This window comes from Microcaecilia unicolor, chromosome 1 (genome assembly GCF_901765095.1).
Source record: "Microcaecilia unicolor chromosome 1, aMicUni1.1, whole genome shotgun sequence".
Taxonomy (NCBI): Eukaryota; Metazoa; Chordata; class Amphibia; order Gymnophiona; family Siphonopidae; genus Microcaecilia; species Microcaecilia unicolor.
This window is the reverse complement of record NC_044031.1, coordinates 728989972-729004289: the sequence shown is the minus strand read 5'-3', so window position 1 is coordinate 729004289 and position 14318 is coordinate 728989972. Positions and strand designations below refer to the sequence as shown.

Genomic DNA, 14318 nt, shown 5'->3' with positions numbered 1-14318 from the left:
AATAAATACTCAAATGTTAAATAGTAGTAGTAGTAATAACGGTCTATGGACTTTTCCTTTAGGAAGCCGTCCAAACCTTTTTAAAACTCCGCTAAGCTAAGCGCCTTTACCACATTCTCTGGCAACGAATATAAACTTGTAATGAGGACTCATTTTTTTAATTTCTATTCATCATTGTGATTTTTAGTTGACTGATAATGATGTAACTGGGACAGACTATGTTGGCACCCTTAGCATATTGGTATTTTCCCCTTTCTTCAGAAGGCTTAGGGGCCCTTTTACAAAGGTGAGCTGAAAAATGGCCTGCAGTAGTGTAGACACGTGTTTTGGGTGCACCTGTAAAAAATGCCTTTTTAAAAATTTTGCTGAAAATGGATGTGCGGCAAAATGAAAATTGTCACGTCTCCATTTTGGGTCTGAGACCTGATCTAGCGGTAAGGCCTGATGCAGTAACTGGGTTGTAATGGTCTATGTGCATAGAATGCCAATGATCTCCCGATTACTGCCTGTGCACCGGAAAATAAAAATATTTTCCGGCACGCATTTCGGACAAGCATTAAAAATGAAATTACCACAAGGGCCACTGCGATTGCCAGGTGGTAACTCAAAACTGATGCGCATTGAGCACACGTAGGCACCTTCGCAGCTTAGTAAAAGGGCTCCTTAATTTCTAAAAAGTCAGTTCTATCAATGGGCACCTAAAGATAGGCACCAAAAAAATTGGTGCTGAAGCGAATAATGCCTACATTTCTGCACGGTTTATAGAAAACGCTGAGCGCCCATCTGCATGACTAACTAAGAAACTTCAGACCGCACAGAATACAGCAGCCGGACTGATCTTCGGAAAATCAAAATATGAAAGTGCCAAACCCCTTCGTGAAAAATTGTATTGGCTTCCCACCAAGGAACGTATTGCCTTCAAGGTTTGCACCCTGGTCCACAGGATTATTTACGGCAAAGTTCCTGGATGCATGTTGAACCTTATAAATCTACCACCCAGAAACAGCACCAGTCTATCCCGAACTTACTTAAATTTGCATTATCCAGACTGCAATGGACTTAGATACAAATCAATTTATGCATCCAGCTTTTCTTACATAAGTACACAACTGTGGAACGCTTTGCCCAAAACCGTAAAATCTATCCACAACCATCTTAACTTCAGGAAGTCCCTGAAAACCAACTTGTTTAAGAAGGCCTACCCCCATGACCCAAATTAACTTAGTAACATAGTAACATAGTAGATGATGGCAGAAAAAGACCTGCACGGTCCATCCAGTCTGCCCAACAAGACAACTCATGTGTGCTACTTTTGTGTATACCCTACTTTGATTTGTACCTGTGCTCTTCAGGGCGCAGACCGTATAAGTCTGCCCAGCACTAGCCCCGCCTCCCAACCACCGGCTCTGGCATAGACCGTATAAGTCTGCCCAGCACTATCCCCGCCTCCCACCACCGGCTCTGGCACAGACCGTATAAGTCTGCCCAGTGCTATCCCTGCCTCTCAACCTCCAGTCCCGCCTCCCACCACTGGCTCTGGCACAGACCGTATAAGTCTGCCCCGCACTATCCCCGCCTCCCAACCTCCAGCCCCGCCTCCCACTACCGGCTCTGCTTTCTACTTCCTGCAACACAGCAAAACTATGGCCCGTATTGGACTTTTATTACCACCCCCTCTTTATTTCTTTGTTGTTTTTATTTATATTTCTTATATGCCTACTACTATATTGTGTATTTGTATTTTACCGAACTGGAGCCTGCCTCTACGGTATTGTGTAAGCCACATTGAGCCTGCAACTAAGTGGGAAAATGTGGGGTGTATAAATGTGTTAAATAAATAAATAAATTTAGTTATGGGCAGTTATGTCAAGTAAAACTTGGTGTAGATGCTGATGCCTCACATTACCCATGATCCGTCCATTCCACGCCCTTGGCCCCCTTTCAACCATTGCTTGTTGAATGACAATTATTGGAGCTGATTGGCTTGTTAACTAATTAAGATGCACGCGCAAATCCAGAATACAACTGGATTTGCATGCACAAATGAAGTCGTGCTATATAGAGTCCGAGGGCAATTGGTGTCTTGGCTTGTGTGTGATTGATATTTTTACATGCATAAGTGTTAGGTGCTATGTTCTATAACATATGAGCCAAAATTGCTTAGTGTGTAAGTCTGGTGGAGGTGAACATGTGGGTGGGTCATAGATATGTCTCTGAGATCCATGAAGAACTAAGGGGCCCTTTTACTAAAGTTTTGCCGCACGTCAATCCGGAGCTGCTGCCTGGCTACAGCAGAAGGCTGACAGTAGTTCCCAACCCCAGCGCATGCCATTTCTGGAGCTACAGTAATTTTTTCGATTTTTGAAAGTGCTGGAACATAACCGGTGGTGGTAAGGGCTCCCCACTGAACTGTCCAGCCTTTTACACACTGCGGTAAAAGGGGGCCTCAGCGCACATCAAAAACATGAACTGACGCTAGTGCAGGCCCCCTTTTACTGCAGCTCAGTAAAAAGACCCCTTATAGAGTACTTAAGTTATGCGCACTTCAGGGCACACTTAGGCACCACCAATTACGACTACCACTGACTTGGCATAACTGTTGGCGCACCACTACTGACTTATGCTTGTATTTTATAATAGAATCTTGGCACCCAGATACCATTATAGAATTAACACTAATCCCTAGATTTTATATGTGGTGCCGAAACTTGCACATGGATCAATGATCCACATGCAAATTAATTAGCTTACAAGCCAACTAATTGTAATTGATGTAAACAATCAATTATTGCAGTTAATTGGCAATAATTGAAATGTGTGTGCACATCTCCCCATGCCCTATTCTATAACTCCCTAGCATGGAACTCAAAATGGGGTGTGGCCAAGGAAGTGACAGGGGTATTATGAACAGTTGCGTGCAGATTATGGAATAATGCCCAGATTTGAGTGATGGTATTTACACCAGGTTTCAGCTGACATAAATACCAACGCCCAACTTTTGGTGCAGAAATGGGCCCTAAGCGCTATTCTATAAATGGCGCTGAACCTGGAGCACCATTTATAAAACAGTGCTTTCTGCCATTTTTTTCCAGTGCTGAAATCTTGGCACCATTTCTAGAATGCCCTCCTAAGTGAATGGCATTGGGGTACCGAAGTCTTGGCAACAATTGATATAATTGCAACCTGAGGGGCCCTTGTACTAAGATGTGCTAATGGATTTAGCACACACTAAATTATAAGACGCCCATTATATTTCTACGGGCATCTTATCACTTATTTATTTATTTATTTATTTTATTTGTTACATTTATATCCCACATTTTCCCACCTATTTGTAGGCTCAATGTGGCTTACATAGTACTGGAGAGGCGTTACAGACTCCGGTGTAAACAAATACAAAGTGATGTGTTGGTAAGATAAAGTTCACGTGGCACAGCCACATTAGGGAATCGTACAACGGAAGAGTTGTGTTATGTCCATTACGTTCTTTAGTTTTGTTGTGTTGCAGAGATCAGGCATTATATGTGGGATCGGCAGGGTATGCCTTTTTAAACAGGTTAGTTTTTAGTGTTTTCCGGAAGTTTAGGTGGTCGTTTGTAGTTTTCAAGGCTTTTGGTAATGCGTTCCACAGTTGTGTGCTTATGTAGGAAAAACTGGATGCATAAGTTGATTTGTATTTGAGTCCTTTGCAGCTTGGGTAGTGCAGATTTAGGTACGTTCGTGTTGATTCGGATGTGTTTCTAGTCGGTAGGTCGATCAAGTCTGTCATGTATCCTGGAGCTTCACCATAGATAATTTTGTGAACCAGAGTGCAGATTTTGAAAGCAATGCATTCTTTGATTGGGAGCCAGTGAAGTTTTTCGCGAAGGGGTTTTGTACTTTCAAATCGCGTTTTTCCGAAGATAAGCCTAGCTGCCGTGTTTTGAGCCGTCTGTGTGCGCTAATCATTAATGCTCGTTAAATCTGTTGGTGAACCTTAGTAAAAGGAACCCTTAGTTTCTATCTGAGGCAATGGGTGCTTAAGCAAATTGTCCAAGACCACAAGGAGCAGCAGTGGGATTTGATTTGGTCATTGTTGGTTGCCAGCCTGGTGCTCCAACTACTAGCCCATTCTTCCACTCCTTAGGTGCTGATGCTCAGAAGTAAACATAAATATAAAATACTATATGTCCCAAACATTTTATCTTATATGCAGGATATTAACAACATCTCCACATCTCTGGGGAAAATCAGATTAACTGCTTACCACAACCATATGAACACTCATGTTCTATCGCACAGGCGAAATGGTGTGAGGCAAATCCTCATATATTTCCCCTTTAAAATATTTTAAAGGGGAAATATATGAGGATTTGCCTCACACCATTTCGCCTGTGCGATAGAACATGAGTGTTCATATGGTTGTGATAAGCAGTTAATCTGATTTTCCCCAGAGATGTGGAGATGTTGTTAATATCCTGCATATAAGATAAAATGTTTGGGACATATGGAGGGGCATAATGGAACAGAAACGCCTATCTCCATGGGCGTTTATCTCCGAGAACGGGTCCGTGAAGGGGCGGGGCGGATCGTATTTTTTAAAAGAAAAAGACGCCCATGTTTTATTCGTCAAGGTGTGAGCTGGGCGTTTTTGCTTTTCAGCGATAATGGAATATGAAATCGCCCAGCTCAAAAACGAATAAATCCAAGGCATTTGTTCGTGGGAGGGGCCAGGATTCATAGTGCACTGGTCCCCCTCACATGCCAGGACACCAACCGGGCACCCTAGGGGGCACTTTTACAAAAACCAAATAAAAGGTAAAAGAGCTCCCAGGTGCATAGCACCATTCCCTTGGGTGTTGAGCCCCCCAAATCCCCCTCAAAACCCACTGCCCACAAGTCTACATCATTACTATAGCCCTAAGAGGTGAAGGGGGGCACCTACATGTGGGTACAGTGGGTTTGGGGGGGTTGGACGACTAGTAGCATTAAGCAGCACAATTGTAACAGGTAGGGGGGGATGGGCCTGGGTCCACCTGCCTGACGTCCACTGCACCCCCTAACAACTGCTCCAGGGACCTGCATACTGCTGCTTGGGAGGAGGGTATGACATTTGAGGGTGAAAGTAAAAAGTTGTGAAACATCATTTGTTGTGGTGGGAGGGGGTTAGTGACCACTGGGGGAGTCAGGGGAGGTCATCCCCGACTCCCTCTGGGGGTCATCTGGTCATTTAGGGCACTTTTGGGGGCCTTATTCGTCAAAAAACAGGGTCCAGGAAAAGTGTCCTAAATTCTAGCTCAAAACTGTTCCATTATCGGCGAAGGGCGCCCATCTCTGTTCGCCCGATAACCACGCCCCAGTTCCGCCTTCGACACGCCTTCGATACGCCCCCGTCAACTTTGTCCGCATCCGCGACGGAGTGCAGTTGAAAGCGTCCAAAGTTCGGCTTTCGATTATACCGCTTTATTTGTTTTTGTGAGAAGAACGCCCATCTCCCGATTTAGGTCGGAACTTGGGCGTTATTCTCGTTCGATTATAAGCTGGACAGTATTTTATAGCTATTTTTGGTCCCCACATTGTGTGATTAGGGTAATAGTTTATTTAAGATCAGAAGTAAACATAGGCACTAGCCAGATTACAGCCTGCATTTACTAGCGCAAAATGCTCAGAGCCGACGAATGTGGGAACCAGAGGAAGGAGAGGCATTTCTGAACCCGCTGATGAAGTCTGTAATTGTGTCAGTTTTATTTCCCCTTGTTTAGCAAAAATCAAAGTCAATCTGCTTTGAAGGCCCTGAAGTGCACCATCAAACATGATTTGTGTGAGAGGCTACCCATGTTTAAAGTTTCAAGTTTATTCAGAAATTTACTACCCCGCCCATCAGAAACATCTAGGCAGCTCACAATCTAAAATTTAAAGTGAGAGCAGAAGAAACACAATCACAAGACAAGAGAAAAAAGAGGGAAGAAAGAGGAACTACAATGTAGATGGGAAAGAGGGGGAGGGGAAAACACACGAGGGGTACTGTGGTACACAGGCACCCTACACAGGTAAGCTTTCAAAAATAAGTGAGTTTTAAGGTCGGCCTTGAAAAGCGCAAAAGTGGAATGAAGCCTAAGCGGGAGGGGGAGTGCGTTCCACAGTTCTGGGCCTTGTATAGAGAAGATAGAGCATCTAACAGACTCATGAGAAATTTTGTGAAAGGAAGGAATCACAAGTTTATTCTTCTGGAGGGTATGAAGGTTGCGGGATGGACAGTAAGGAATAAGATACTGAAAGAGAAACGAGGGATAACCAGTGGTACAAATCTTGTATACCAGGAAGAGCTTGAACAGGATGCGGTGAGAGACAGGCAGCCGGTGGGCATCTTTCAAGAGTGATGTAACATGGTCGTATTTTTTATACTCATGCTCACACTCAATTTAATATTCCTCATAACTCAAATCTTCTCCAGGCTAAAACTGGATAAACTAGTTTATTTTTTTTTCCATCCACACAATTCTTAACACTGCCCTTAGATTAAAACAAAATAAACACACCACAGAACCGTACTTATGGAAAGGGCATGCGTACAAGAGCTGTGCTTGATGTACAATTCTTGAGCGCATGCGCCAGGCACAATCTCCCCCCACCCTTTACTCCCTAATGCTCAATGCTAATAGTGCACCTATATTTGCATATAATTAGCGTCGAGCATTACAGAGTAGTTTCGCCGCGCTGTTCCGGCAGTAAGTTTCTGGCACTGTTCTGTACAGCGCTGGAAGTTTTGATCATCAGGCCAGCACTATGTAGCTGAAATGATGTCATGAAGCACTTTCACTTATAACAGAAGATTTTTGTGATGTTTTACAGATGAATTCATCTGTTTTACAAGCTCAGGAATTAAACAATTAGTCATCAGATTTGAAATAATGAAACATTTGTAAAATCATCACAGATTTATATTGGAATTGCCTATTTATTGTGAGGAAATTTAAAAATCATATATAGACATAATATTAGTTTATTTAACTAGTCATGAGACCTCATGTACTTGCAAAAACATTGTAAGCTCATTGTAGATTTTTTTCGCATAGTATATACTATAAATATATAGAAAGCTACACTAATTATCTTTGCTATTTTATTTCAAGGAGAAGAGGTTTAATGAAGAAAGAAGAAAGATCTGGCAAAGACATGTCAGCTAAATATTATCAGGAGAAGAAGAAGGGCAGCCTGAGACCCTCCTCATTAAAAGTAGAACGGCAAAGCAGTGTGGGGAGAAAGAGCCGGAAATCAAAAAAGTTACGGTCCATTTCTAGGTCTCTCATGCTTTGTCATGCCAAGAACAGCGATGATGGCTCCAGCCTGGAGGAAAAATATTCAGATTCCACCGAGTATTCTAGTGATTGTGCTGGGGAAAGAGCTTTGCGTTGCCCTAAAGTACAACTTGGTCTCACATCAAGTGCAGAGATGAAAGTTCCTAATCCCATGATGCCCTCCGTGACATTTCAGTCAAAGACTACTCCAGGTGACTGTGGCAGAAATACAAGAGGAAAATATTCGCTCAAGGTAAGGACTACAACATAACCATAGAAAGGGAATAGAGAATCTACTGCATAAAGAGTTAACTGATAGAAATTGGACCCATTTGCAGAAAAGTTGCTTGAATAGAGAAATGCATCGTGATAGATTTTCAAGATGCTTTGCAACTGCTACAATCACGTACGTCATTATTAATCACAGTAAAACACAAAACAGAACAAAAAAAACCTGGCTCTTTCTCCATCGACTGAGTGAATATATGGAGGGGCACTTTTGAAAGAACTTCTTAGTCAGAATCGGAACGTCCCGCTCATAATGTCCAAAAAAACCTGTCCGTTTAACGGGGGTTTCTTGTTCAAAAATAAGTGAGGACATCCACAATGAACAGCCATTTTCCAAAATAAAATGATCACATTATGAACACCAACAAACCAGGGAAAATGGACAAGGATGCCTGGCAGCCTTTGTACAAAATTGGCCACACAGACATCCCTGCAGAGCAGAGGGGCAGCCTAGTGGTCAATGTAGTGGACTTTAATCCAGGGCGCCCAGGTTCGTATTCCACTGCAACTCTGTTATTTTAAATGGTGAGCTCTCCAGAGACAGGGAAATACCTACTGTACCTGAATGTGCACCATCTCAACAGCCCTCAGGCTTGCAGGCAGTGGTGTGCTGGAGCCGGCTCGCACCGGCTCGCAAGAGCCGGTTGTTAAATTTTGCACTGACTTGCGAGCCGGTTGTTTCCTAGTGCGAGCCAGCTCTCCTCCCTCCCACCCGCCCGCCCGATCGATCGATCGCCCGCCCGCCTGCCCAATCCGGTCCCTCACTGTCACCGACCTGACTCTTCTAATTCTTTGGGGCAGGCAGTCTTGCCTGCCCGCTACCAGCGCTTACTCTCCCCTGCCGGTTCGCGCTTTAAAAATGGCCACCGAGACTTCCAGAGGCGGCCTCGTGAGACTTCTGCTGAAGTCTCGGAGGCCATTTTGAAGTGCGAACCGGCAAGGGAGAGTCAGTGCTGGTAGCGGGCAGGCAAGACTGCCTGCCCCGAAGAATTAGAAGAGTCAGGTTGGTGAGGGACGGATCAGGAGGGAGGGAGGAGAAGTCGCCGGTGAACAACTCGGGAGGGGTGGCAGGGGAGAGAAGGGAGTCGCTGGGCATGGGTGGATGGAGGGGAGAGAACTAAGGGTCGTGCTGGGTATGGGTGCATGCAGGGCAGGGGAGAGGAGAGGAGGGTCACTGCTGGACATGGGTGGATGAAGGGCAGGGGAGAGGAGGGTCACTGCTGGACATGGGTGGACGGAGGGCAGGGGAGAGTAGGGTCACTGCTGAACATGGGCGGATGGAGGGCAGGGGAGAGGAGGGGAGAGAGAAGAAATGCTGGACATGGATGGAGGGGAGGGAAGAGTGAGGAAGGAGATGAGATGAGGGAAAAGGAAGAGAGGAGAAAAACTGCACATGGATGAAGAAAATAGGCAGCAGCTGAGGACCAGAAATGAAGAAGAAAGGAGGAAAGGAAAGAAATAAATGGAAAGGAAGCCCTGGAAACGGAGTTAAGAGGACAGATAGCAGCAGAATTGGATTCTGGGCCAGCATGATCAGAAAAACAGTCACCAGACAGCAAAGGTAGAAAAAAATCATTTTATTTTCATTATAGTGTTTGGAATATGTTCACTTTGAGAATCAGGTGCTCAACATTAAAAGTTTATATTTATTTACTTATTTATGGCATTTTATCACATATTAAACATGAATTAGATTGGAATCTGGGATCATTTCATTTTTTTTCCTGGAGTAATGCATTGCCACCCCCCACCCCCAGGCTCTCTCCCCGGCTATAGCCAGCTCTGCAATTTGGGGGGGGGGGTACAGAGGGGGAGAGGGGGACTGGGGAGAGAGCCTGTTGTTAAACATTTACCAGCACACCACTGCTTGCAGGTGTCTTTAATATTTAGGTACAGTAGGTATATCTCTGGTTCTGGAGGGTTCACAATTTGAAAGTTAAAAAAAAAGAGCAAGACTTGAAGTGAGATTTGAACCTGGGCTCCCTGGTTTACAGTCTACTACACTGACCACTAGGCTTGCTGCTGTGTTCAGAATGCCCATAATACCAGATGTTGTCAGGGAGCTTTCAGGCTTATTTTTGAAAGAGAAGGGCGCCCATCTTTTGACACAAATTGGGAGATGGGCGTCCTTCTCCCAGGGTCGCCCATATCGGCATAATCGAAAGCCGATTTTGGGCATCCTCAACTGCTTTCCATCGCGGGGATGACCAAAGTTCATGGGAGTGTGTCGGAAGTATAGCGAAGGCGGGACTCGGGTGTGCTTAACACATGGGTATCCTCGACCGATAATGGAAAAAGAAGGGCGTCCCTGACGAACACTTGGACGACTTTACTTGGTCCTTTTTTTTTTACGACCAAGCCACAAAAATGTGCCCTAAATGACCAGATGACCACCGGAGGGAATTGGGGATGACCTCCCCCTACTCCCCCAGTGGTCACTAACCCCCTCTCACTCTAAAATACATTTTTGTAAATAGTTTTTCCAACCTCTATGCCAGCCTCAAATATCATACCCAGCTGCATGACAGCAGTATGCAGGTCCCTGGAGCAGTTTTAGTGGGTACTGCAGTGCACTTCAGGCAGGTGGACCTAGGCCCATCCCCCTCTCTACCTGTTACATTTGTGGAGGAAACAGCGAGCCCTCAAAAACCCACCAGAAACTCACTGTACCCACATCTAGGTGCTCCCTTCACCCGTAAGGGCTACGGTAGTGGTGTACAGTTGTGGGGAACGGGTTTTGGGGGTGGGGGGCTCAGCACACAAGGTAAGGGAGCTATGCACCTTGGAGCTTTTTCTGAAGTCCACTGCAGTGCCCCCTAGGGTGCCCGGTTGGTGTCCTGGCATGTGATGGGGACCAGTGCACTACGAATGCTGGCTCCTCCCACGACCAAATGGCTTGGATTTGGTCGTTTCTGAGATGGGTGTCCTCGGTTTCCATTATCACCGAAAATCGGTGACGACCATCTCTAAGGTCGACCTAAATGTTGAGATTTGGGAGTCACCGACCTTATTATCGAAAGGAAAGATGGCCGCCCATCTTGTTTCGATAATACGGGTTTCCCCGCCCCTTCGTGGGGACGTCCTGCGAGGACGCCCTCAGGAAAACTTGGGCGCCCCGTTTGATTATGCCCCTCCACGTTTCCCTTTCTGGTGTCACTTTCAGAGGTGAGGGAGGGGGGCAGTATCTACTGGAGGATTAAGGAGGGGCCATGCCTTAATCCCTCCAGTGGTCAGCTACTCTACTACTACTAATCATTTCTATAGCGTTACTAGACATACGCAGCACTGTACACATTATATGCAGGTACTTTCTCTGTCCCTAGAGGGCTCACAATCTAAATGTTTGTACCTGGGGCAATGGAGGGTTAAGTGACGTGGAGGGGCATTTTCGAAAGAAATGTCTAAATCAGAATTTGAACGTTTTACAAAGATGTCCAAATTCTGAACAGGAAAGAAGGTCATTATCGAAAAAGATGAACATCTATCTTTTGTGTTTAAAATACTATGGACGTCCTGTGATTTGGACATCTTTGTGATTTGGACGTCCATTTTTTGGGTTCATATTCGAACAAAAGACATCCAAATGGAAGATGTCCAAAACAGAGGAGGAGTGACTTAATGGTTAGTGCTGCTCCTTGTGACTTTGGGCAAGTCAAATGCACAAGGGGCATTTTTGGATATGACATCTAAGTCTGAATGTGAACATTTTTTTTGTAAAACATCCAAAAATCAGAATAGGAAAGGTCATTTTCTACAAAAATAGTCTATCTTTTCCTTTTGAAAATGCTGTTTGGAAAAATGTTTTGTGATTTGGAGGAGTAAGGGAAAGTGATTCCCGAGTCCCTCCAGTAGTCATCTGGTCATTTGGGGGACCTCTTGTGTGGCATAGAGGAGTAGCCCAGTGGTTACGGCAGCTGACTTTGATCCTGGGGAAGTGGGTTCAATTCCTACTGCAGCAAATTTTTTTTAATAAAAACAGATCTAGCTCAAAATGTCTAAGTTTTAGTCTTGGACATTTTTGTTTTGTTCCATTATGGCTGAAGGACGTTCAAGTCTTAAGAACACCCAAGTCCCACCTTGAACACGCCCCTGACACACCCCCTTGAGATTTGGAAGTCCTTTTGACGAACTTCAGAGAAAGACGTCCAAAAGAGGTTTCGATAATACTGATTTGGATGTTTCTGTGAGATAAACATCCAAATGTTGACTTATGTCACTTTTTGGACGTCTATCTCTTTTGAAAATGAGCCTGTTAATAACATTGTTTTTGTGTCAGTGTAATAAGGTTGATCAATTATTAGTTTGTATTTTTTTTTTAATTTTAATATGTATGTAAAAGTGAACTCTGCTTAGAATTATTAGATAATGTGGGTTATAAATACATTTTTTAATTAATATTATTATAATTGTTATGGTGAGTCTTATTAGGGCAGGAAGCAAGTCCCTGGAGTAGTCTAGTGGTCAGTGCAGTGTACTGTAGAGAAGGAGATCCAGGCCCATAACCCACTCTGTTACTCTTGTGGTGGAAAGTATGATCCCTCCAAATCCCAATCAAAAACCTACTGTACGTACATATAGGTGTCACCTGCAGTCATAAGGGCTATTGTAGAGGTGTATAATTGGGTACAGTATGTTTTTGGTAGGCTTTGGAGGGCTTATCATAGAATATAAGATGGTAATGGTGAGATGTATACCAGGGACGTTTTATGTGAAGTTCACTGCAGTGCCTCCTAGGGTGCTCCACAGCTCTGCTGGGATGTCTGTGTGGCCAGTCTACTAAGAATGATGGCTCCTCCTACATCCCAATGGCTTGAATTTGTGCATTTTCACGTAGTTGTGTTTTTTTCTAAATGGTCCAAAAAGATAGATGGACCGAGCACATCAACATCTAGGAAATGGCCATTTTCGAAAATAAAGATGTTTTTCTGGTTCAATTTTTTTCTGTTTGCTACTGGATTTTTGGATGTTTTCCACAAAATGTCCACAGTTGGATTTAGACGTCATATCAAAAGTGTCCCTCCACATGTGGTTGGCATAGTGGCAAATTACTAATTGTCATATTTCTGATGTCAGTATTTGATCATGAAGGAATGTAACCTGTATGGAGTGGCAGCTGTGGCTCTGGCCACCCTGTTGGGCAGACTGGATGGACCATGTGGTTATCTGCCATCATTTATTGTGTTATTACTTTTATGTATAAACATTTACACCTGTTTGTGAGCAGGTATAAATGTCCATGGCTTCATTTCAGCCATGATTTCTGTGGGATTTGTGCTGGTAGGTTATAAAGGTATGTAGGTGCCTATGGGGCTCATTTTCAAAAGAGAAAAATGTCTAAAAAGTGGCATAAAGCAGCATCTGGATGTTTTTCTCACAAAAATGTCCAAATTGGTATTTTTCAGACGTTTTTCTATGCTGTTCTTCTGCAGTGCATCCAAATCTCAAGAGGGTGTGTCAGGGCAGTGGCGAAGGAAGGGGGAGCGGTGGGGCGGTCTGCCCCGGGTGCACGCCGCTGGGGGGTGTTGGCTCTGCTGGTTCTCTGCTTCCTCTGCCCCGGAACAGGTTACTTCCTGTTCCGGGGCAGAGAGAGCAGAGAACCAGCGGAGCCAACGCAGCTCCCAGCGACATGCACTCGGGGTGGTTCGGCCCTCCCACCTATCCCTCGCCGCTTTCCCTCATAAGTACGCGCTCCGGGGGGGTGCACTCTGGAGGGGGAGGGTGTGCCGTGCTGCACCCGGGGAGGGAGGGGGGTTGCGCAGCGGCGACCCGCCCCGGGTGTCAGCTGCCCTCACTATGGCACTGTGTCAGGGGCATGTTAAGGATGGGAATTGGGTGTTCCTAAGATGTGGATGCTTTTCAGCCATAATGGAACAAAACAAAACCGTACAGGACTAAAACAACGAAGATGTTTTGCCCTAAATGACCATTGGAGGGAATCAGGGATGACCTCCCTTTACTCCCCTAGTGGTCACTGACCCTCTCCCTGTTGGAATGTAATTGTATTTTACATGCATTGCCTGTCACCTATTATTTCTCTGTGATTACTCTGTGACCTCTGATGTGAATTACTTAGAGAGGTCACACAGCTATGCAACTTCCTGTGGGGGTTAGATGCAGCACATGGAGCACATGGAGCTCATGATCTCTCCTAACCTGAGAGGATCTATGGTGGTGTGAGCATCCATTACCATCTAAGCACATGGAAGGAGCTGATAATACAAATGTATAGTAATATGTATATATAAGCCTGTCTGATTATAATCTAACTACAAACTGTGAGTAAACAGATGTTTTGTTACTTCAACTTTAAAGTGACTCAGCAGTGAATTATTCAGGGGTGAATGAGAGAGAGATGAAGAAAGAAATTAACATTTCTAAAGCTGAAGCTGTGTGTACTAAAATCTGCTAATTATTTACTACAAATAATCCAACAAAAGGGTTATGGGCCCAGGCCCAGGAATTGAAAAAGAAGAGAAATATTACCAGGCAGAAAAAAAGGCCACATTTTTCTCTTAAGTTTTAAAGGAAAGATTCAGTCTGTCTCTCTCTCCCCCCACACAGCAGACAGAAGGCTAAGAAAATGGCTGAGGGAAGAAATTCACCATTGTTCTATTCTCTCAAGGTGCCTAAATTAACTGAGTTTAATTATCGGCAGTGGGAACTAAGATTCATATGTCTCCTTCGAGCAAAAGGATTAAATATATGCTTAGACCAAGACAGAACAGCTGAAAATATGGCTGAATGGGACAATGC

At 44.5% G+C, this 14318-nt stretch overlaps 1 protein-coding gene across 1 annotated transcript in view; it reads left to right on the top strand.

Moving 5' to 3' along the window:
* The first annotated feature begins 7125 nt into the window (after positions 1-7125).
* Positions 7126-14318, top strand: part of IL16 (interleukin 16) — a 140766-nt gene continuing 133573 nt past the window's right edge. The window contains 1 exon segment of the mRNA XM_030192022.1: positions 7126-7530. Within this exon segment, the coding sequence (XP_030047882.1) occupies positions 7126-7530 (405 nt within the window).